Below are 25,193 nucleotides of genomic sequence, written 5' to 3'. Positions count from 1 at the left end.
TAAAATAAGATGCATTGTTAATTCATTGTAACATTACATTAAATTGTATTACTTATCTAGATTAACAATCCTGTTACACCATGTTGTATTTTTTTATGTTAATGGAGGCCATATGTGTACTCTTACTTGTTATATTTGCATTCAGAGAGCAGATACAGCTGTGGTTGGAATGATTTCTTTGAGTGACCATTTTTAGTTGTATACTGCAGTACACTATTCATTATTTGACTCCATAAAATATTCAAAATACTTATACAGTTTGTTGCTTTCATCGTTTACATCCGAGAATGTCAAATGTTAACGTGAACAAGAAGGGAAGGGAAATAAAGATCAATTTCCCATGATGCTCCGTTCTGTTTTTTTTTACGTGTGTGTGGGTGGTTGACTGCGGAGAAGTCAGAGGTTGACTGAGGAGCAGGAATCTCTCTGAGAATCCTGACGCAGAGAGACAGAGGAGATGAAAGTCGACGCATGTTTATGTCCTCCCAGGTCATGCGTGGTGTGCGTTAATGGCACATGCTCGTGCTCACTCAGCCGATGGACATGCCTCCATTCGCTGGGGCACCTCTGCGTTGTGTATGTGCCAGCACGAGTGTGTGTTTGTTTTATTTTCCATGTTGGCTGATGTGCGGTTGACTGATAGCATTCACAGCGGTGACAGGGCCAGGTGCGTGACTATCTATCTAGACCCCCTGGAGGATGTGTTTAGATTCTGTGTGTGTGTGTGTGTTTGTGTGTTTGTGTGTTTGTGTGCGCATGGCACGAGGGTGGAAGGTGTTTGACCCCTCTTATCTCCAGCACCCTGGCATGTTTGTTTTCACAGCCACAGCACAACCTCACTGCTGACGTCATCTGAAGCTGGGCAGTATCGTTCATTTAAAACCACACACACACACGCGCGCACACACACACACACACACACAGCAGTGTACTAACCATCCACCCACTGCCTGGAATAGATAATAAACACATGACATTATTGATTCCATAACCCTGGTCTGTCAGTGTTATTCTTACTGACTGAAATGATGTCATAGAACTTCGACCCGAACATCCCATAAGTGGCATCTCATCAAACCGGCGGTAACACAATTCCTCTCGGTCGGCTGCCGTTACAAATCGAAGCTGTGGGGTTAAATCACAGGTTGGACTGTTCTTGAAAGTTTATCCGATTACACGCGGCACCAAATTATCGTGTCACATTCTACCTGTGGAGAGCCGCACTTAGCGAGTGTGGGCTAATAACAGGATGCCGCTTTCAGCTGCGACTCGAGGTATGTGGGGGACGGTTAGTGCAGCCAACCTCCCGGCTTTTCAAGCTCCCCTCCTTGACCGCCACCTCCATCTTCAGACGGAATGTGCTCCCTCTCCACCAGATATTTAGTGGTGGTTTTGCAGGAAACCAAGAATGGGTTTCCAGCAAAACCACCACTACATATGAAAAGTCACCGGGGCTTAAATTTAGGTGCGGTCAAGTCTTTTTCATGTCTGTCTGAAATAAGATGAAGGCATTTTAACAACAGTTTATCTTCGGTTCTTGTGGAAATGCCTTTGTCTGCAACTTTGAGCAGATGCACATGTACTTCAGTTCGGTCTTAAACTCTCAGGTCAGTGGTGCGTTTCTTTCCCCAACTAACTTAGAACTGCTGGCAGGGATGCAGCAGGTAATTCGAAGGATAAAACAACAAACCTGGTAAAGGTTTGTGAATAACGTTTTTCATGAGGGACATCATCCTCTTCACAGGGATTTGTTTTCCTTTGGAGAAGAAGATGGGTTCAAAAACCATCTGCAGTGTCCACACAATGCAAATCTACACCGATCATTGATAGAAATCCTGAGGCTTGAGTCCAGTCTTCAGACCAATGCCATTATTGCCATCATGACTTTTTACTTTCTTGTCAACCTTAGTGTATAATGAATCAGAACAACATATGTTCCTACTCTGTATAATTCAGTTTCCTGTAGACCTTCTCTTGTCTTGGTGGGGACCAATTTTTCCCACTCAATTTTCGAAATTGGACAGAACCGTCTCTTGGACCGGCCTCAGACTCAAATGAGGTGGTCTTGTTCTACAGCTCTCCTGATTCATTTGCAGTCTGGCTGCCGCACATTTTGACATGTCACTGACAGATGATAACAAATGTCGAGGAATTCCGCGTGCAGTTTGAGCTTTCAATCTCCTTTTTCTTTCAGCGTCCTACTCCCATCGATGTCCATTCCTTTCTTCGACTCACCCTGTTCTCTATATTTCAACCATGACACCGTTGGCCGTCACACTATTTTTAGAGAAGTGGTCGGCCCTGGTAGCCAAACATAAGGGTGCTGACCTGCCCAATGGGTTTGTCTGGATGGAAGTGAACCTGAGATCTCCTCTGCCGATGTTGACTTTGGAACATTTCACTGCTGTTAAATGAGGAACTTTCAGCGCTGTATTACACTGGCGGGCTCCTTACCTGCAGGTAGCTGGGACACTCTCATTCCCAGCGTGCAATTATTTTTTGCAGTGTGAGGTGATTATCCCCCGAAACCAGCGCAAATCAGGGGGAAGTAAAAGGCTTTCTTAAAACCTCTCTGAGGTCTTAGTGCAAGTTCGTTACGACTGAGCACCCCCGGGTAGGGACATTGTCAGAAACAGGTTTCCCGGCAGTTGCAGGCGGTCTTGGGAGATTGGACGGCCGCCAAATGTGCTCCAGCTCGTGTAACTCGGCAGGCAGCAGTAGTCGGAGTCGGAGCTGGACTTGTGCCATTCATTCACGTGGTATCCTGTTGTTTTAGGCTTGTCATGATAGTCCCTGGTGCGTGATTGAAAACACGTTGGAGTAGCTGGTGCTATATGTGGCAGTGGGGGGGAACAGAGTCCCTGTAAAGGCAATTGACTGTCAGAGGCAGTGAGGCAGTGTAACAGTGGGCAGAAGTGGCAGCGGCAGTGTTGAAAACAATCATGTCATACTTAATTGATTTGACATTCAACCTTCTCCGGGTTCAGAGTTCAGGCTCAACTACAAAACAAAAAGAGGGCTACATGGAAACTCTAGGCCTGGAGGCCGATACATTTGAGGTGTTGTGATTTTTTGTGGTAAGGTCAGATTTGCGGGACAAGCCCTGTGTTTGGTTTTCCTCCCTTCCCCTGCTCACTTTATTGGACGGTGCCGTGTTAAAAAGTTCCGGTTTGCCGTGACACCGCAACGTGCCCCTCTGACTCCAGCACATCTCCTCGCCTCCCTAAACTGAAACAGATGGAGCCTTTCCATATAAAACTTTCACTCCCTTTTATGTCTTGCACAAAGCAGGGAGCCATTAGAAAAAAAAAAAATGGAAAAAAGGCTACATATTATATTATGTCTGGTTAATGCAATCCAAATGCATTTTGTGTCTCAAAAAAAAAATCAACATTTGATAGAACACTTACAGATCCCAATGCTGCAGACTGTTGTAGTCTTTAATATGATCTGTCACAGATTTCCATCCGTCCTGCTGTCAGGCCTTTCTGTCGAGCCACAAACTACATTTAATACACTGTAATTCCAAACGCTCGCTGAAACCAACTGGTCAGAGAACAAAGCTTTGAAAAGGTCCCTGATCAAAAGGAACACTCGGAGAGATTTACTGTAATATTAAGTATTGGTGGGGTCAAGGAGAGTGGACTGATTTGGTTTTTTTACAGTGGTTTTGTCTTGTTTATGGGAGTCAGCCTCCAGCCGTCCACATCAGTGATATACGTTGGACATTGATGCAGTGTCTGTTTCTTGTTACAGACAAGCAGCCTGAAACCAATTCTGTGGCCCAGCAGCTACTCATCACGGCCATTTCAGTCGAGAGCTTTTACACACTTTCATCCACCATTAATAATACACTGTATCAACAGCACTGGGCAATTGACTTCGAAACGGGGATCAAAGATGCATTACACATTACTCATGTAAAAAGCACTCGCATTTCTAATTACTCAGCAATGTAATGTTGTGTGATGTGTTATATTACTTTACTTTTATTAGTCAACTGTCAGCACCATCAAAAAACAACTCCACATCCTCCACACCCACACATCACATCTTCTGTGTTTAACACATGTAGAAACAGAAACTAGCAGTTTAACAAGCGGCCAGTCACACAATCTGGAGGGATTTACTGACCATCCAGCAGCTTGCATTGACTTTGACTCTGCTCACGGCTCTCCAGATGTCCCAACCTCAGACGCAGAGTCACACTTTGTCCTAAACTCTGAAAACAGAGGCGACTCCTGAATGTGGGTGGTACCTGTGGCCAATAATTACTGTATCAACCAGTCACAAGCAGACAGAGGCTGCTCCCCTACACCCACACTGTACACCATAGCACCCCCTGACCCCAGACCAGTCCGCCCACTGACCACAGCGAGAACAGACTGATCGCATCTAACCTTCATCAAACCCCCGAGTCAACCAGCTGCCACACAATTGTCAAAGATGTAGTAATAGAGTAGTCGCAGCAATGTTGAATTCAAAATTGCAAGGTGATTACAATACTGTAATGAGTAACTAAGCAATACATTAGTGCCCCAAACTGTAGATTAGCTTGATGTATTTCTGAAGAGTCTGCAAAAATGTCCAATAATCCATGATGCCCACACTATGAAGGGTTATACCATTCATAACATACACCATTCAAGTTGTGTTGCTAGTTCACCTATATGGCCACAATGAAAGGCAGGGTAAAAAGCTGGCCGTCACAGAGAGGGTCAAGAAACAATGACTCATACAAATGGTCATAATGACACACACTGTTCCCCCCTGAAAGACAGTCTCAGTGTTTGCCGTGTACATGAAAAATGATGGGGCTGGTTGTGGTTTTATATGTTCTCTTCATACTGTATACTGTGGGAAACCTAAGGGGAAATGTGAAACTGTACGGAAAAAATCTAATTTCAGCATACAGATGTTTGACCGAGGGCCTCCGAGATGCATTTGTGTGCAATAGATCCAACCACTGCTCTGATACCTGCTGAGGTGGAAGGGGCGAGTCATGAGAATGGATCAATGCACAATCTAAGCACTTGTGAGTAGAAATCAAAACCGACCCAAAGCTACAATTAAATATATATTTTTTGCATTATAGTAACATTCCGTGCAATTTTTTTCTCTTTAATTTGTTCCTATTCAGAAAGGGAAAAAAAAGAGAGAAAGGCAGTGAGTGAGTCATGCGAAGAGAAACTGAGAGACAGAGTGAATCTCAGGCAAAGAGCAGCCACTGCAATAACCAGCTTTAAAGCAGAAACCTGTTGAGCCGCTACAATGATGTCAGTATGATACAGAAGGTTCACGTTTGTCTTCCTTGTATCAACAGCTGTTCACGTTGGAATTCTCCTTTTCTTATCTCAACCCCTCAACTTGTCTTTTTTTTTTAAGATCACACTTTTATGCATGAGGGCTTTTCCCCCTTTTACATTTCTACTATTTCTCACTTCGGAGGGAGGGGCGTCTCCAGATGCAGACAGAGAGGAGTGCGTCTATTTCCAGTCATCAGGAAGAGGAAAGAGAGAGGGAGAAAGAGGAGAACTGTTTAGACAGTTGTGTTGGGGAGCACTGAGCACGCACACACACACACACACACACACACACACACACACACACACACACACACTCAGCCAGGTCTCTTGTAATCACGATTTTGCCGACTGGTGGCTGTACCTTCCAGAAGAGTTCACGCCCCCTCGGACTGTTTTGGCTGACTTTGTGGTGTACACTTCTGACAGTGAGAGAGAGTGAGGCAGCGAGAGAGTGAGGGAAGGGGAGGGAGCAGTGTTGCTTGTGGGAGGAGAAGGAGGGAGGGAGAGAGCAGGAGGAAGGAGAAGCCTTCTCAGTTTCTGTGAGTCCTGCTCGCTGTAGGCTACAGAATGAACGCAGTTGCTTTCCTCTCAGTTTGAGAGGCAACTGCTGTCGTTTTTTCTTTTCTTTTCTTTTCTTTTTTAGTTTTCCCTTCCTTCCTCGTGCCAGACATCAGTAGTAGACACTGCAGATTTGTTTCCCCTTCCACACTGTACTTTTTTTTTGGGACCGCTCTCTCACTCCTGTGTTATTATTTCTGTGCCTGGGAAGTACCATGCCGGTGGTTGGTGTAGCCTCCAAGCTCAGGCAACCCTCCTCAGTGGGCACGAAACCGGTGCACACGGCTCTCCCCATCCCCAGTGCGGTGAGGGCGGCCACCTCGCAGGGCTACATGTCCCGGCAGCAGGAGCTCAGGGCAGGTGAGGGCGCCCCAGGGCTCTCCTGCCAGCTGTCAATCAAGTCCGAGTACCGGCAGGAGAGGACGCCTGATGGGAGGTCCAGAGCTGAGACGGAGGAGAGCAAGATCTGCAAGGTCAGTGGGGGTGCACGGACTCCACCAGGCTGTGTATTTGTGTGTGTGTGTGTGTGTGTGTGAGAGCAGGCAGCAGAGTGACACTCCACAGGTGTCAGTGCAGGAGAGCGTTAACAGTGTCGGGCTCGTGTGGCTCGCTCTCTTTCTGTCAGTGTCTGTGCCTCGCTTTATTTTCTCCATCTGGGTTGAAGCAGGTGTCTGAACCAAGTCTGAGTGCGGACACACCGAGGCAATGAGTCATGTGTGCTTTAATGAGATGATGTCGCTGGCTCGTGGTCATCAACTCTGAGGGGAAACTACATGAGTAATGTATCACTGGCAGTGTATTACCTCATCCTGCTGCCCATTCACTCTATGCATCATTTACTAATCTGTGTGTGTGTGTGTGTGTGTGGAACGGGAAGTTCAGGGATTGTGTGTGTGGAAGTATTTAGTCTATACCTGTGAGGTGAACCGTGTCAGCTCCTCTGTGGGGAGGGAAACTAATGTGAGAGCTACCTGAGTAGCCTTAAATGTATACACTCGCTCCTCTTCCTTTCTGTCTCCCAATGCCGGGTAATATTTCATATAGATCACCAGCGTGGCCCTCTTGCTCCCAGAGTATATCCTCAATACCTCCAACAGTGTCGAAATGTTGCAGATGGTTTAATGGTTGCACAGAGATCATTTTTAAGTGCTTCGCCATACCAAACTCAGTCTGTGCCAAGTTCTTTCCGCTTTGCAGAAACGCTTGGCTCAGTGTCCCCCGGCTGCAAAAAAGAGAAGGCGGGGTCGGTCCATCTCGAGGAGGAAGGGGTTTTCAAAAGTCCCCGCCAAATAGTTTCAGCAGCACCACGGCCCGTCCCACATCCAGAGCTGTCAGAGCACAAACTGAAACTTTCCTGTTTGGCCGGTTGGTCTCATCTCCTCCTCCCCTCTTCTCCCAACTGCCGTTGCCGTTTTTTTCTACCGTTACAAGACTTCCTGACAGAGACGTGAAGAAAAAAGAAAAGACTCCCTGACCCTGATTCTTTTCCTGGCTCCCAGACTTGTGATACCGAACAAAGCTGCTGATTTTCCTCGTGACCTAGAGGAAACGTGGGCAGAAGACATCAAAGCACGGGTCAAGACTCCCCTGCTTCTAAATCCTCCCAGCGTGTCCGTGACTGAGTCCAAAAAGCCTGCCCTGACTACAAGGGGGGGGGTCATCATTAACCTGCTGCTGAACTGGCAACTTCTACTTAACTCTCAGCTTGTAAAAACAACTGGGTTCCTAAAAACCTCCCGTTTAGTCCATTAAAAAGTACAGTAGCATATTTTATTTATTTATATAAAAAGAAGGAAGCTGATCCATCCTCCGTCTTACTTTGAAAAGGAAAAGTGTCAAGCAGGTGTCCCCACACCTTCTCTCTCATCTTGACTCTTGCCATTCGTACTGTTTTCTGTTTGTTGGATTTTAACCTTATTCCAATGTTGTTATTGACGGAGCATCAGCTGAATTGCCTGAAATGCACAATCCCTGCACCTAACCATGGTCTCTGTCACTGGAAAAGCGCATAGGCAGGGAGCAATGTCTTGCCTGCCCCAGCCTGTCACTGTGGGTGAGGAATGGGAGGTATGGAGGGGGTAATTAGTCCGTCTAATTGTGTTGTGTAGTCCCTTAAGAGCTTTACTCGCTGGTTTCCAGAAAAAAGGGAAAGAGGAGGTGGAGTAAGTGCTGCTCTAACACCTTTGCATTAACCAACACTCCTTGTTTACCAGGAGTCCTCTTATCAAGTGGGATCCAGCGTAGCACTATGTGTGTGCATGTGTGCATGACTGCATGCTTGTTTGTGTGCAGTCAACCGCCTCATATACACAATAGTGCCAGCGTGTGTTGGCTTGTTTTCCGTGAGGTTAAACAGATCCTAACATCGCTGGTGTTTGTCAAAGAGGGAACAACTTAAGGTATTGATCTGTCTAGTCCTGTCGAGTATTTGATCCAATGCTCATAATGGCATCAGCATCAAGGTACCATACCCTCGCAATAGTCCTGTGCTTGCAGAACAATGACGAGTGCAAAAACGAAACAAATGCATGTGGGTTAAGTGAGAGGAAGAGGGGATTTTTTTTTTTTCCTTCAGTGTGGTGTTTGCAGAAGACAGCAGGCCTGATGTTGTTTTGCCCAAAGCCGGAGAGGAAGTCCAAGTGAATCTTAAAACAAGCTCAGCTGAAACAAATCCGATCTGCAGCTCAGCCTGAAGCTGAAGGCCCACCGCTGTGTTTGGACCGAGAGCGTTCACATTTAACAGATGTCGCCCGGGTGAAGGGAGGACCAGTTCTTTACGGAGCACTGCTGTGCTCCCGCTCCACCTGTGAGTGGAACTGTAGGTCCAGAAGTGATGCAGGGAGCTATTGGGTTGTGGAAAGGACACGAGCTGCATAGACACGCTTAATGTTGGACACCATTCAGAATCAGTTGGGCCTAATCCAAGCAGGGTAAATACAGTTTATAATCCCTCTTGGATAAAAACAACAGGCTACACCTAGTTTCACAGGAGTGTCCATAAGTGGTGTCTAGATTTGTGTGTCTGTGCACAAGTGTGTTATTTTCGCAAGTTCTTCAGGAAAGCAAAAGACATCTCTTGGAAATCTGTTATTGTGGATGCTGCAGAACACAATACAGAACATGATGCACGATGAATATTTGCCATGGCTATTTACTTACTAGTTAAATCTTAACCTGACCATTGAAGCAATGTATCCAACCACTTGGACATTGTCTTTAGCTGATGCAGATGCTAATTCTAGGTTGATTTTACCATTATTCCCAATAAAATTATAACATAATGATACAAATATATATCTATTTGACCACAAACTACATGTAGAAAGTACATTGTTGAGAGACACTTAAAATAATTATTCCCAAGTACTAATGTGTTAATTTGTGGTAGTCTTTTGCAAAAAGGCATCACACCCCATCATTTTGAAAGAGAAGCAGCTCGTCACCTCGCTTCCTTTACGTTTCTCTAAGCCCCGTGACTAATTTACACGGCCGATGTTACACGGCCGAGTTTATCTGAGTGTTACAGGGCTTTAATGAAGTGTCAACGCCACCGTCACTGATTGGGACTTATCTTGTGCATCAAGAGGGTTTGGCAGCTGTCCAGAGCACACAGCCCAGAGACTTTGGCTAATTTAGAGTTCCTTTTCAGACAGCGCTGAAAATGTGCTTCTTACCTTTTAATTAATCCTATGGCGTGGCAGAAGAACAAATGATGTTTATCGGATTCATCTTCGTTCATCCTTGAACAACTGCATGCGTTGTTATAGGATTTATCAGGTTATATCTATTCACGCCTTGACGCCTCTCATTAAATGCTGTCTTGTGCCTTCGTGTGATTTAAGTTAACTTTATTTAACAGCCTGCTGTGCAAGTGTCACAACATAGTGATTTAGGGATTCCAGTGCAGTAGATCCACCTCTATGACTTCAATATCATTGAGATTTGTATAATTATGTTTAGGTATTCATACCAATTGGTCAGGTAAGGGAAAGAGTTTGGTGAAAACACATCTGCTGTTACGGTTTAGCTGAATAAAAGTGTGATTCTAAGAGACCAGCCTATTGGTTTTTGGTCCTAACCCTGAGAATATGGCCAATTATCGCATTGAGTTCCCATGCATGATGAAGCTCTGGTCAGGTCAGCTCCCAAACACCAGTTAGTTTTGCCCTGAGCGCCACACAACAGACCAACATTTTATTGTGTGCACTTACTGCAATTTTATCCCAACCCGAAGAGTAAAGTGTTTGGGAAGCTCAAGTTGGGCCTTTCTTTTACAGATCTCATAACTTTTTTCTTTCAAATGCAGAGAGCGTGAAAAGTACAATGGCTGAATAGCCTTCAAGAAAAGTTCCGTGCAAGAGGAGGTGCAGGAGAACAGCACTCTGTCCTGCGTAGATGCTTGGTGTAAGCGCAGACAAGTGCCAGAGACACTCACCCACCAAAAGAAGGAAAAAAACATCCTGCTGATTCACTGTCTGCGTACATGTGGTGTGTACACTGAAGAATAACCAGTCAGTTGTTACACATTCTTTCTTTTGGTGATGCTCATGCTGTGGCCTGATAATGGTGTAGGCGACAATATGGGTGGGTTCGAAGTCATAAAGTGGGGTGGAGTTCCTCCGGGAATGATGTCGGGGTTTACTGAGTTTGAGTGAGTACAACGTAAACAAATCTATCTCTACTCTTTCCCTCTGTCTGTTATCTCTGGGTGGGCCTGATGCAATCTGCTTCTCTTGTCCTCTCTCACCCTGTGTCTACTATTTGCTGTCACTGTCGTTCTTTTAAACATATAGAAATAGATATATTATAATAGTGTAACAGCTTTTCCACAGTCATGCGTGTAATTAACTTTCATATTTATTATCTCCATTACAGTGACATTCGCAGATTGTGTGACTGAAGATATGATTTAAAGGAAGACTGTTAATAGAAAACTCATGGAAGATTAGGGAATTTGTCTCCAAGCTACCTGAACCATATCATATGGAAAGCATAAGCATGGACTTTGTCCAGCACGTCAGTGGTGTAAGTTCTCTCTCTCCCTCTGTCTCTATCCTCTCGTTCCCTCTCTCGCTGTCTCTCTGTCTTTATGTCTCTTGCTAATCTCCTGCTCTTCCCCCTCGAGCTGCTGTAACACTGCTGAAACAACCGAGAGAACACAGTGAGTGACAGGGGGCCAACTTGCTCCAGTGCAGGGAGGTGGATGGGACGGGTCATGCACAGGGGGGGGGTGTCTGAACGTGTCCTAGTCATGGGTGGTCTGTCTTGCCGTGTGCCGGTCTCCATATCTGGAAGAGAAGCTGTCGTTGAGAGGGAGGTGTGAATGTTAAGCAGAGGACAGGCAGGGCTGCTACATTTGCACGTCTAGCCGGCAAGGTCAGCGAGTGAACTTTAAAACCCACGGCGATGACACCGGAGTGGTCGCTTGCATCTGTGAAATGAGAAAACGCAATTTCTTTAAGTTCAGTATAGAATGACATAAGAAATGGCTTGAAGATTGCTTTGGTTAAAACCACATACTCCCATGGCAAAAAGATGCAGCCCCTAAACGTTACTGCAGGTTTGCCCTCTCTGCCTCTCTGTGGTACGTTGCAGTAGTTTGTCCCCGCAACTGCAGCAGCAGTGGAGCTGATTGATGAAGGCCAATAAGTCTGTGGTCTGTCGAGCCCAGCTCACTTGGCCTGATCCAAGTTGGCAGTGATCTTTGGTCTCACACATGATTTTGAACCTTGAGATTATCAAATTAAAGCAAGAAATGTAAAAAAGAATTGGGTTAGCATATGTTGCAGCTGAGTAACTACCACTAATGCGATTCAGTCACATTTTTTGCATTAGTCTTTCCACTTTCTGCAACATTCCCCCACAGGGCTGAGATTCCTTAATGACCCCTGGGTCGAAATTGGGAAAATATTTGAGACAATATTATGCTTTCCAGTGCTCTTTCCCTCCCCTCCACCTCTCCCTGTGTCTTTTGTCTTACACGCAGTATTTCATTGCCTTTTGTGCCGCGGGGAGTCTTGCTGTCGGTCGCTGTGTTTAAATCTTGGAGGGAGAACACACAGAGCGGCGGGTGTTTACAGTACAGCCACACCGGTTAAAAATACCCTCCCCTGGAAGTGCAGTCATAGTGCTCACTCCAAAACACTAAGAAAAACAAGGCTCGCTGCAAAACAAGTCCAAGTACATGGGAAAGCATTGAAAAAGTCTCAGGTAAAAAGCCACCTCTGTGAAATCTGAGGGTTTGTGTTCATCCGAGTTATGAATTTTGAATATTGACCCGTCTTAATTGGAGCTTCTTTTGTATAAATGAAAAAAATACCAAATTTTGTGGAGCTTCAAAACTCTTGACTTTGTTTAAAGTCTTTTGCAGACTCGACCTCGTACATTTCATCTTGGGTTTTACGTCTCCCTCTGACCTACGGCTGCAGAATTCAACAAATAACTGAGATTAAAGCGAACAAAGCCCTGTTATTGTCTCATCATATTCTGAGGGTTCTCTCTGATGTTTGGTGCGTGAGGCACCGATTTGATGCAGGGAAAAAAGTGTTAGCGTGTGTATGTGCGTCAAACACAGGCCTGCTCTCATGCAGAGGTTGGGATGACACGCACACACACACACACACACACACACCAGGCCTTCTGCCAGTTCAAAGGTTGGCTTGCTAAGTGATCCAAGAGTGGGTCGGTTCACTTGTTTGTTGTTTAATGCCATAAAAGCAGGAAAGCAAACAGAGAGAAGCAAAAGGAACATGTGTTAGACGTGGTTTTTCTTACATATTTGATCATTTATGTGCTACTACACAGCCCAACACACGTCTAAATATGCACAGAGATGCACAGTTAACAACAATAGACATTAAAATTGCATATAATGACAATGAAAACAGAAATGAAAAACTGAATTTTAAAATATTTACAAGGAATTTTAAACGTGTTGTTTGATGCCTTTGATTTAAATGAGCAGACATGTTTTGCAGAGCTCAGGTAGAAGAGGAAGATTGTCCTACAGGTGCTGGTGCACAGAAAGTAAAAGCGTACTTGGTTTTGATTAAGGGAGTAACCAGGACGACCCGAGGCGTCTGGATTCTTTGTAGCGTACAAGGAAATCAGAGATGTATTTAGGCCTGAGAACATTTGGTGCTGTATAAACAAGTAATAGGATTTTAAAAACTCTCCTTTGGGATAGAGGAAGCCAGCGCAGTGATTTGAAGGCTGGTGTAATGTGCTCCACTTTCTTCGTGTCAGTGAGGATATGAGATGAGCTGTAGCTGCCTGGTTGTCTGGTGGTGTAGCCTGCTGAAAGTAAACAGTGAAGTCTTTCTGGATCCTTTTCAGACTGAAATCCTTTCATACTTTCTGCTTTTAAAGTGGTAGTACGTTGATTTTGTGTTTGTCTTTTTTCTTTGGTGCCAAACACATTTATGCTGTGTGCGAAGGATCTGTAGAGCTCTTACTGGATTATGATGCCAGACTCATTTAAAGTTTACCTCTGTGCATACGCTATACCAATACAAATATAAACTTTATAAGATCGTATAATATAAGCACATCTCTGAAGCAGTATAAGTCAAATCAAATGGTTAGGTCAAGGGCCCCGGGGCAGGAATTGGCTTGAAAAGAAAAGTTCAATATTTTGGAAAATTTTAACTTCCTGGAAAGTATGAGGTTGTTCGGTAACCAGCAGGGACTCCAGGAACTCAGTGGCTCGGCCAAAAAAGGAGTTCCTCCATGTAACTTCCTGTAAACCATAAACTGCAGTTTGTTGTTTTGTTTTTTAACTTTCCCATGTGTACAGGTGTTGTGGAATACAGCTGCTCAGACTATGTGAAAAAATGTTTTGTGGAGAGAAGGGTGAAGTCTAAAAGAATTCCATCAGGTGAACCACATTTGAAAATAAATAAAAAACTGGGGATGTGGATTGAGAAAGAAGTGGGACCTCTGTTACCTTAAGTTGCATTATGGGTAATACCGCAGGCATCAGGGTTTGACAAAGAAGACAAATGCATGGATTAAAAAAAGATGATGGTTCTGCTGCATTGGTTCACTCCTTTTCAAACTGTGCATCCTGAGTGTGACAATGTGATGGAGAACAAAACTTCAGAGACACAAAGGGTGATGTTTGTTCTGCAGTGGGTCGCTATAAGGTCAGGGGAGACACACCTACACACACATTCAGACACGGGGCATGTTTTGAGTGTGTTCTCGTGTTGGATTACCTCCACCTCCGATTCCCCCCATTTGTCTCTCTTCAGCCGTCTGTCACCACTCTCTCGGTCTGCTCTGTTTTCTTAGCGTCCATACTCTCTTCTCCCTTTATCCCCCATCAGTCCCTTCTTTTCACGTCTTCCCGGCACTTGTTTTCACCCCTCCGTCTCCTGTCACCGTCTTTCTGCTCGCTCCCATTCCCAGCATTCCTCCCTGAGTACTTCCTTGGCCTCAACCTTCTCTGTCTCTCCAGACTGGAGCCTTTCTCTTATCCCACTCCCTCCAGCTCACTTACTGGTATTTTCCTCTGACCTTTACCCCCTTCTCTTTTTTCTGTATTGTTTTTTTTTCATCTTTTTTCACCATCGTGCTCCACCTTTACTTCTCTCTCCCTCTCGCTCTTCTTTTTTTGTGTCCATCTCTTCCTCTCTCTGTGATATTCATAATGAGAAAAGCAGCAGGAGCGAGTTAACACACACCTGGCCCAGTTCTGTCTCCCCAGCAGCTGTCACAGATAACCTTTCCTCTGCTGAACGGAGAGGTCACCTTCTCTTCTCTTCTCTTCTCTTCTCTTCCCTTGTCTTTGCTTCTCTTGTCTTTGCATCTCTTCTCTTCTCACTGCAAGCAAACATCTGGGAAAGCAACAACTGGTGTCAAAGCTGTCCAACTCCCATGGACAGGGAGCAAACATGCTAACACATATCATAACACACACTAACAAGGGCCAGCATGTGTGTCTGTTTGTGTGTGTGTTGTTGTTTTTATCGCTGGTGTTATGAGTCAAGCGAGTGGTTTCCGAAGTATGTGACTCACGGCTTACGCAGCAGCGGCGGTACATCACTAGCTATCAACTTGATTACTGGGTTTCCGGGGCATCTGGGGAGGAGGGGCGGGGGGGATCGAGTAACTGTAACAATACAGTCATAGGCTATACGTCTAACTGCACAGCCTCACAGCCCAGATGTGCCCGGTGCTTTTATAGGTTGTTGTTCCCAGCTGCAGCAAAACAGTGTTACTCACAGTTCACGGAAAACAAACATGCGCGCGACCCATAATGTTGTTTCTGGTAATTGAAAGTAAAGAGAAAAAAATGATTCAACCTGAGCTGCTGATTTTACACCTGCACATTAAAAAATAAAACAGGTGAACTGCAGTTTTCTGTGCTGCGGGTTTTAATTTCTTTTATTTTGATTTCAACAAAGTAAATGGAGGGTTTTCCCAGAGAGGAAAAAATGCTTGAGAGGAACGTTTGAGCAAACCTTACCCCCAATTTCTTCACTTGCACTCCTTGTATAAAAAAATAAAATAAAACTGTGGTTGCAGTTGGTAATGCCCAGGTGTGAATGTTAGTGGCAGTATGAAAGTCAAGCGGAGTATCGCTGGAAAACAGTATCAATTATCCATTATTGGGTTACATTTAAGGGCTATGGGATGTTTTTGATAAGTAAATAGAAAACACAAACCAACCAACAGTCAGACGCAGATGTCGGGATGAAAGGCTCATTCCGGTGGGATACTGGGGGGGGCGGTTTGTACCCTCCCTTGGCACAAGCTTTTACAGGGCGCTCAACGGAGCATGCACACATGTTTTTTTGGAGCGGTTAACCCTCACATTTAGACTCATCATTACCCACAACCAGCATCTATGTTCTCATTATTTTTCCACATTTTTTTCAATCCGGACTTGTCGTTTTCCTCTTATTTTCCTGCATTTTGTATGTGTGAGTCTTACTAAAGGGCCAAGAAAATGCCAAATGGAAATAATTACACTTACTCATATTTCTGTGTTTACTTTAAGAAGAATTGCCCTGGTGGGATTCCCCATGCGTTAATGGAATATTTCATTAAAATGGCCTCACAATGTTTGCATGCATGTTAAACACAGGAGGCCCCAGTGCGATCAAACCACCAGCCCCATACCATCCATGAATTTAAAGTATGGTCAGAGTGGAATGTATTAAAAGCTGGGAGACTTTAATGCTGAAACGCAAGACAGCTGTCACTCGATGTGTTGTCCTGGCAGTGTTGGCCCAATGCTGGACACTCTGATGTGCACAAGAATCACAGATCTGGAAAGATCATGTAGGTCGAGGCAGACTCAGTGATCCTAATGCAGCCATGAGGTCATCGGCTGGCTCAGTGGTGCGTGACCCCTGCAGCCACCGGCCAGTCTGTACTGCACTGTGGCAGCATTTGATGTGTCCATGGCCTTTTTGGAAACAGTAAATGGAGTGTGAAAGTGCACGTTGCAGAGCTGCAACTGGAGCCTTGTGGGTGCACGCCTGTGTCTGTGCGTCTGTGTCAATAAAAAATGAGATGAAATCAAATGAGGTCTTTTACAGTAATATAAATAATAAAGAAGTCTTTTAGTAGTGGGAGGCTTGGTGGTTCAGTTTTTTATGTTGCTGTCTAAAGCAAGACGAATTTGGACTCAGTTCCTGACCCTCGTTCTTCCTGTACGTGGTTTACTTGCTCACACTGAGTTTATGTGTGTCCTTTGAGAGTCCATCGCCATTTACGTTTGGTGTGTCGAAGAGTTTCAGTGTGACTATACATCCCACTTAATGACACTACCGGTTTTTGCACAGACATTTTAGAAAAGGATTTCGCTGAACAATTAAATGAATTGTGAGGCTTTTTCACTGCATCCCATTAGGACTTCAGTTGACTATTTGTGAGGTCGTGACTTCATGTTTTGGAAAGCCAGGTCTTAATGAGCCTCATTTGTCCCACAGTGGTCTACTATACGTCACTGTCTGGCCTGTCCTGTCCCCCTTCTGCTGTCCTCATATTGCTCTTCCTCTGAGCTGCAGGTGGGCCCACAGCACCTTTCTATTAAAAAGCAGTCATTTCCGTCTCAATATCACCACCCTATTGCCTCTGCTGTTCCACTGTATTAAGTTTGCCCATAAAGTGTGTTAACTCTGCCATTAATGAGTGTTAAACATGAACCTCTGGCCCTTGACAGCGTCTCAAGAGATGGCGAGCTAAGTACGCCCTCCACTTCCACTTTTCGCCTTTCCCTCTGGCCAACGACACCTTGCGGTTTTGGGCAGGGGCGCGTTTTCTCACAGGATAAGTCTCCTGACACACGTCGGTGTATAGTTTTATTTACCGGCTGCGGTTGTCGTTAAACCCACGAGAATGCTCAAACTTGCTTTTAACAACCTAGGGTTTTTTGTTGATGAATCCCCTGAGGCCTTTTTGGCGCTTTGCTCATTTCCTCTCCCAACTCAGCGGCAGTGACTTGTCACTTAAACAACGTTGGGTTTGTTGAATCACATCTGCAGTGATGGCAGTGGCCCAGCCAAAGCTTACGTACATTAGGAGTCGGGTAACCTATGATCTTTTTCAGCCCTCCCAAACCGTGAACACTTCTCTATTCCTGTTAACACTATTTACTCTCAAGACTTATTTTCAGCATAATCATCTTAATGGTGTAATAGCCTTCCTCGCATGTAAAAGCAGAGGTGAATTGCACACAAGAGGAATCTTTGTCTGTGTCAACATTGGAAGGTCGTCGCCTAAATGGTCGGTTCATGGGTTGATGGTTGAGGTTAGCCCATACGAGAGAAATGTGAAAGCCTCAGCAAAGAGCAACATTTTCCCTCTTAATCCCTAAATGATGAGGAAGGGCTGTCTGCCATGTTACACTGAAGAGACTCATTACATGAAGTCGTAATGAAGGGGACAAGAGGTTCCTTTTAGCAGCTATGATGGTTCACATGCTGTCGGGCCACTTGCCAATGGCTTGTCTGACCAAAGTTAGCTGTCCCATCGGAGACAAGACAAGAGCCTTTTGTATTGTCCCACGCTACATCCCTCAAGGGACGAAGAAGTTCAGCCTGAAGACAAAATGAAGGCCAATGATGATAAGATCTCTTTCTCTTCTCGTCTTGGAGACATTGGCCTCTGCCAGGTCAACTGATTAAATTGCTTGATTTAATTAGCAAATAAATAGTAGATAAATGGCAGGAACTAAAAGAAGAGAGAAAGAGAACATCATACATTAAAAGTCTCTGGGCTATCTGGTGTTCAAGCCTCATTTCTTTTTAGTGTTTCTCTTACCCTTTGAAAAAAAAAAGATATGAACGAATAATTATTGCAGTTCCTGCATTGTTTAAATCCACGGTTAGGGTTAGGGAAATGATCACTTAAGAGGAAAGTGCTGGGGAAATAATTCCACTGATAACAGTTTATTTGAGTTCAGTTAGAATGAGTCAAGAGGATATGATTCATCTAGAGAGACAATTTATGTCAAGAAAAAATGCATTGTCTACCCTTTGGGTTTAGTTGAGTTGTGAGTTTGCGGTCCAGACTGGGAAAGGTAAGGTCACTCTGCCCTTGAAGAACAAAGAAGAGCACTGGTTGGAATCATTCAGGCGTAGGGACGACCTTTCAGAGAAGGTAGGGCTAAATAGCCAATAGTGTTTTTTTTTTATTATTTAGGATTCATTCAAAGAAGATGTGGATGGTTGGAGTTAACTTGCTGCTGGATTGGAAGCAGATGCAGGCACCTCATTCAAGTTTAAAACCCTAATCACTCTCTGTCTGGCTCCTTTTTTTTGGCCTTGTGTTGAGAACAGCTGCAGGTAAGATACCTAGAGGGCGGTGGGGGTTAGGATGGGGGGGGGGGGGAACGGGATGTCCAGGAAGAAAAGTGCGAGTCTGAAGGGAGCAGAGAAATAGTGGTTGTTGTGTGCCAGGCTGATCGTGCAGGATATGGGAGGTGGGTGCAGTGTGGGGCAGGTGCCACATGTCAAGGCAAACCCAGGACAGTGAGTCTGAATGGACGTTCTGTCCATTCTGAGATTCCTTACTGAATCTCTAGATTAGGAGGGAGTGACGTTCACATTGTTTCAACATGATCTCACGAAAGAATAATAAAACCTTTTTTGCAAAACAAAAGATCCTTGAGTGCCACTAACTCTGGGGCTCATGATCCTACTGGTTTCTCGACCGATAATCCACCCATGCGCAGTAATTTGGACAGAGGTGTTAAGATGAGTGTAAGTAGGTTTATGGTAGTATGGGGAGCAGCAAACATCACCCCGACTTCTCTTGCTGTCATCAGATCGGCGCTTGGCTGATATTTATTTCCGCAAGCTAGACAGGGGCCATTAGTCTTAGGGAGGAGGCTTGAGTTACAGCGTTTAGGAGGCAAGGATCCTCTCGCACAGGGAGCACCATACACAGTGTATGTTATGCAGACCCTGGAGAGAATGAGCGGCAGAGGGGGAAAAGAAAGCTGTTGGACAAACAGTCTGGGAAAGACGAAATGTCTTTCTCGGCCAATTCGCCTTGCATGCTGGCACATACTGTGGTAGTTACCTGCTTCCAGTCATCCGTCTTTACAGTTGAGAAGTTCAACAGCTTTAAATGTGAGCATCTCTAATGTGGAATTAGCTTTGCATGTTATGGTGTTGAATTGGTGTTATCGAGAATGGAAGCGGCACCCTGAGTACTCTGGGATGAATATTTGGCAGAGCCTGATACTTTTCGACAGCCCCATTTATCTGTTGGGGCTGTTTGTGCGAAGGGCCAAGAGGAAAACCTTAACATTGTGTCCCAGCTGACCTGAGTCAAACTAAAGCTAAACCAATGAGATTGTAGGATTGGGTCCTTTTTTGCTGACTTTGCTCTTCACCAGGATGTTTGAGTGCTCCTCATGATCGCTATGCTGCTCCCCAGATGTGTTGAATGAGCAGGAGCAGGAAGGGCCGCTCTCAGGAGCTGTCTGCTGGTCAGTCCCGTACAGCATTTCCCCAGTACACACACACACAAGAGAGTGAGAGGGACAATCAGGCCTTTGGGTTGAAAGGTAATGTCCTCTCCCACATCCAACTAACCGCCACTCGATGACTGACAAGCGTTACCCCCCCACCCAACAGTCACTTCCCCTCTCCTTCTCAGAGTTGAGGTCGCTGCGATACACCGAGTGCAGTAGGTGTTCAGCCAGAGTGACTTGGTTAATCTGGACGACAAACTGCAAGACCGGCTTGACATTATGGTCCAAGGCTAAATTTAACAGGAAGTGTGTTGCTCTGACCCGACCCATAGAGAGTTGCTGTGCAGGAATGGAAAAGCAAAGGTGAGATGGTGAAGCAGCATCCCATTTCATTGCTTCCCGGTTGGACTGACCTAGTTGTGTCACATTGTGAGACTTTGCTCTGTTAAATTACTTCTCAACCATGACTCTTTTTGTCCAATATTGTTTTTACCACTATACTTGGCATTAAGAACGACAATATGGTCTAAGTGTGCAGATGAGCAGAAGAGGGAGGTATCCTAACACTCTATCAGATCCAGATCTACCAGCACCACAGAGGCGATATTTTGCAACTTCTCAATATAGATTTATTTTTGAAGGGGCATCATAAACCATTGGGTGATGCCATGAGGGTTAAGGACCAAAGCAAAATAGAGCTGACTGTTTCATCCGCTCTGCAATTCATTTTCTTGTGTCGTGCATTTTCATCTCGTGATCTAATCCTTGACAATCCGATTTTGCATCGGTCCAGTCATTTCTTTCGGTGACTGAGTTTTTCCAGACTCGGGGTGAGGCCTCCATATGCATGAAGCAAACACATTTTTTATATTTGCATGTATTTCAAAACAGGCGGGAAAAATTCAACTCTGTGGCTGCTGCAGGTTTGCAGTCTTGTAAAATGTCTAAAAATAAACGTACTGCAGCTTTCATACACTGCATGATACCAATTAGCATTCATGCACTGTACGTGTTTGCATGTGTGTGGCACTACAGAAGGTATGAGCTATTTTTGTGTATATTTGTTTTTGTGCATCCACCCCAAGGAGATTGTGAGTGTATGGAAAAGGAGAGAGGAATGTGTGTGTGTGTGCGTGCGTGCGTGCGTGTGAGAGAGAGAGAGCCTAATTTTCCCAGGTCTCCACTCCAAAGTAGCACTTGGCACAACAAGCCCAGGCTGTAATACTTTAATAGTGGAGTTGTTTACTCTTCATACCAACCCACTTTACCCCCATTCTGGGAGGGTTCCTCTGCCTTTGGCGCAGCAGCATGTAGACATTTGAACAGTTTAGTATGCTCAAATGCCATCTTGCTAACAGATTTTATGGCCCAATGGTTGGAGTGTGTGTGTTTTTATAATAACTCCAGGTTATGTAATCAAACTCTGGGATCGGCCTAATGCTTGATCTTTCAGCACTTAGCATCTTCTGTAAACTTAACAGGTTGCTGAAAGTGTGTTTGCACTGTGTATCTCCTTGTGTTCCTGTGGTTACACTTCTTTTACAGCGTTGTTACGGCTGCTAGCTCCAGATGCTGGATGCATTTGGTGCAAATTTTGTTTATCATCAAAATCAGTTTCACTTCAGATGAACCATGTGTATCACAAGGTTGATGTCCAGCTACTCATAACTGCAGAATAATCTTAGACTGGGTGAAAGCCGTCATACTATAATGACCAGCCTGCTGTGTATTAGCCCACACATACAGAGTATGTGCAACACCCTGTTACTCACAACCCCAAAAAGTCTTCATGGGAACCACAATCACCTTTCAAAGACTAGGTGCAAACATTCCACAGGATCTGGAGATTATCCCATTTAGCGTCTGGCCTTTTCACAGATGTTCCTGTGAAATTGTCAAAGCAGCACCTTGCAACGCTGTGGGATCATTCCGTGCAAGCATGGGTGGACGCAGAGGGAACGGGACCCCAAACCTTGGCAGTGTTTTACACAGGGACTTTGTCAGCTTTATCTGGAGAGCAGTACTCGACAGTTTGCCAAGACGTTGTTGCTTTATGCATTGTGTTAACATCATAGCTGCAAACACCCATGAAGCCTTTTTCAAAAAACGCTGCACTTATTCCTCCCTAGCCTGTGTTGGGAAAGTGCCGTTACAATATGATGATTAAAGGTGATCAGGGCTTGCCAGGAAGTTGACATTTTCGATATTTGGCTGCAGCGGCAGGCCTCGCATCGCACGCACACTGAGACTTTTCATCTTGTGAAGGGCTAACGGCTCCAAATGGAGCAGTGGGAACATGACGCACGAATCCTGTGACGGGGGGAAAACTGATCAGTGTGATAGGCTTTGTGTGTTTGTGTATGTGTGTGTGTCGCGGCGTGGTGTTTACAACTGTAGTATGCCTGAAAAACTTTGCTTTGATAGCGTGATGTGAAGGATCTCAAAGAGTCAAATCTGTTGTTTTTGTACTTTTCATGAGAGTGAAACGTTTGTTATCCTTCTTGTGTTTAAGTCTCGTTTGACTTCTACCGAAAGCAGGGATGTAAAAATGTGTTTCTCTGTCTGCAGTTAGAATCACTTTGTTCCTCTAAGCTGGATTTCCATTCATCCTTGAAACAGCAGAAGGGATAATTACAACCGAGTGTATAAATCTTAATTCATAATAATTATTTCAGTAATGTTTAATAATATTGTTAGCATGATAACTCATTAACCGCCACCATCAAGAGACATTTAAGTGGTGAGAGGAAAGATGGATACTTCAGCATAAATGAGTCACTTTGTCAGCAGACAGTCAGTGTATCAAGAGGAAGGGGGAACATTAGAAGGGAATTATGGGTATATTTTCCACCCACCGCTGTCCTCAAACCTGCCAAGCCCAAACACTGAGGTGAGACAGCAGCCAGCTTACTCAGTGGCTGCACTCTGTCTGTCCTCGGCATACGACACTTCGGCTAATGTTCTGGGCCGGAGCATTAGCCGCACTGGGCAAAAGTATGTTTGCCTTGGAAGTGGCGGCAGGGCCGGTGAGCACTGCCATCCATGTCAAGTGGTACACCGTATAATATTGTCCCGGGCGAACTTGGACGCCTGACGTGAAGAATTACATCTGCGGCTGTTTCAACACTAGCCTGAAGTGGTCGGCCCAGAGGCAGTATCGCATCCAGAGGTCAGCAGGGATGTAATTAGGGGAAATCTGTTTAAATATTTGAACATATTTATTGATGCTATGTGACACGGGGAATTATGCCACTCTTGCATCAGATCGGCACAGGCCTCTCAGTAAGTTCCTTTTTTTAGCAGTGAGCCTCCCTCTGTACTCACTGGAAAAATCGCATGAAGCAGAGCAGAGTCTTCGCACGTTTTCCTGTATCAATGCTCTTTGCAGGCTTCAATAAGTCACACTTGGCCTAAGGCAGCAAGGAGCTGGCACTTGTTCCATCCCTCTTCGCTGGCACCCAGTCGTTACCCTCCTTTTTTGCTTTAAACGTAGCGATTTAACTGTGAAGTAGCCGATTTCTCCCCGTGTGCACTCTTTCTGTCGCTCTTTGTCCTCCACTCAACCTTCATTTTCCACCACACAACCATCATCGCACACGTGCACACACTTTCCACAGGCAGTCGCTTCATGCAGTCGCTGAAGCTTTGAGAAAAAAGGTTGTCCAGAGGTCGCAGAGGCACTGTGTTTTCAATCTGAGGAGGAGAATTAGAATTTAAAAAAAAAAGCTCTTAAGTCTGAATGAGTGCCCTTGAGCAAGGCACTGGACCTGTAAGTCATCCGCTGCAGCTGCTCAGCGGCCAACAGATGAAGACTTCCAGACTTTAAAGTGTGGAACATTGTGAGTATGATGTGAGGCACTGCTACAAACGCAGGCATGCTAAAGAAGTCAACCCTCCCTGGATAAATGAAAACGTTTCAAAAATCCAGACTCGGGTCCAATCTTACTCACAACCCACTGCAAACGCACCGAGGCCCGAGAGGCGCTTTTTATGGTGCAGCATATTTTAACCATAAATCTCCAAAATATGAAAGACCTATCCTTTTCAGCAATGTTTTTTAAATTCATTTTCTTTCTCTCATGCAAAAGAGACAAGAACACAAAAAGTTGGACTGCACAGGATGCACAGTGGACCATAACAAACGCGGGGGTGGTCGCCTGCTCTGTGCTCTAACAGGCTGATGAGGACTGTTTACACTGATCAGCTGCTGGGAGCCCCAGACCTCTCTGCTCGGCCTTGTAAACACAGCACAAGTTATCTGCGTCTTGTCCTCCCTGCTGTCTGTCCACAGCACCGACCAGCAGCCACCGCTCCTCCGCTCTAATTATTACAGAAGCCTCTGTTTTGTGTCTCGCTGACCTCCACAATCAGACAGAAACTTTACATCACTGCCAGTACTTTGCAACCTTTTTCAGAAAGTTCAGAAAACGAGCAGGGAAACACGGATGGATGGATTTCCTCAAACAAAGCCACAACTAATAAATCCTGCCAGTAATATTTGGGAGCATTGGCTAGCTGGACTGTACTGCACAGTGTGGCATGAAGTTTTTCTCCAGCAGTGTACACGTGTTGAATAATTCTGTTTTGCATTTCCAGGTGTTGACATGAGATTTTTTGGGGAAAGTCGGGGTGGAAAAAGTTTCCTCCATGGAACCATCACTTTGAAGGCTGCTGCCATTGTATTATTCATTTGAAGAGGTCAGAATTTCCAGCCCTCTCTCCTAATGATTCACAGGAATACGCACACTCACATAGACATGCCACTGAATTAGGAAAGGCAGATACATGGAGCATCTGCAGCCCTGAGGCCTGCATGCTCACTGCAGTGAGCCAAACACTGACTAAACAACCAAGTGCTGAGAGATTGAGGGAGAGAGCATAAGGGACAATCAGAAAAATCGAGAGAGGCAGAGGCAGGGTTGGCTTCGCACTCCTGTAAACACACAACTTGAATGTGCAGATGTTGTTAAAATTATACTTTTTCTACACTAATCACAAGAAAAAATAGGAAATTGATCATTTTTGTATTTAAAAAAGAGTTTATTCAGAAAGTTTAGAAAGCAAGTAGATCTTTTAAAAAGCCACACCTCCTCTCCCTCACAGTGTATGGAGCAGAGGTTGAGTGCTGGTCAGAGTAAACTCTGTGGATGCTATAAATGGCCGAGCTTTTCAGGACAAGGGCACCTCAGCCTTGAACCAGGACTGTAATACGTCATACCACTGTTTGTACCACAGTCTCAGATGGCTAGCAAAAATGATTTTCACAACGCTACATTGCAGCAATACCTTGAATCAGAAGAGTCGTCTCACTTTATAGTTCCTGGCTCCCAGTGGCAGCATGGTTTGTTATTCATCTTAATGAAAGTCACCGCTGCTGTCAGAGTAAGTTGTGTTTT

At 45.0% G+C, this 25,193-nt stretch overlaps 1 protein-coding gene across 11 annotated transcripts in view; it reads left to right on the top strand.

Moving 5' to 3' along the window:
- Positions 1-25,193, top strand: part of nav3 (neuron navigator 3) — a 308,358-nt gene that overhangs the window by 121,489 nt on the left and 161,676 nt on the right. For 5 of the 11 annotated variants that reach the window (XM_034578808.1, XM_034578817.1, XM_034578816.1 and 2 more), the window contains exon 1: positions 5,701-6,337. The exons of 2 other annotated variants lie outside the window; for them this stretch is intronic. In XM_034578808.1, the coding sequence (XP_034434699.1) occupies positions 6,080-6,337 (258 nt within the window). In that variant the 5' untranslated portion in view covers positions 5,701-6,079. Of the gene's footprint in view, positions 1-5,700; positions 6,338-25,193 lie in introns of those variants that run through there. 4 more of the 11 variants (XM_034578812.1, XM_034578809.1, XM_034578807.1 and 1 more) reach the window with 2 other exon arrangements.

The sequence above is a fragment of the Hippoglossus hippoglossus genome, chromosome 23 (genome assembly GCF_009819705.1).
Source record: "Hippoglossus hippoglossus isolate fHipHip1 chromosome 23, fHipHip1.pri, whole genome shotgun sequence".
NCBI classification, from domain to species: domain Eukaryota; kingdom Metazoa; phylum Chordata; class Actinopteri; order Pleuronectiformes; family Pleuronectidae; genus Hippoglossus; species Hippoglossus hippoglossus.
Note: the sequence above shows the minus strand (reverse complement) of the source record. Positions and strands in the feature narration are given on the sequence as shown.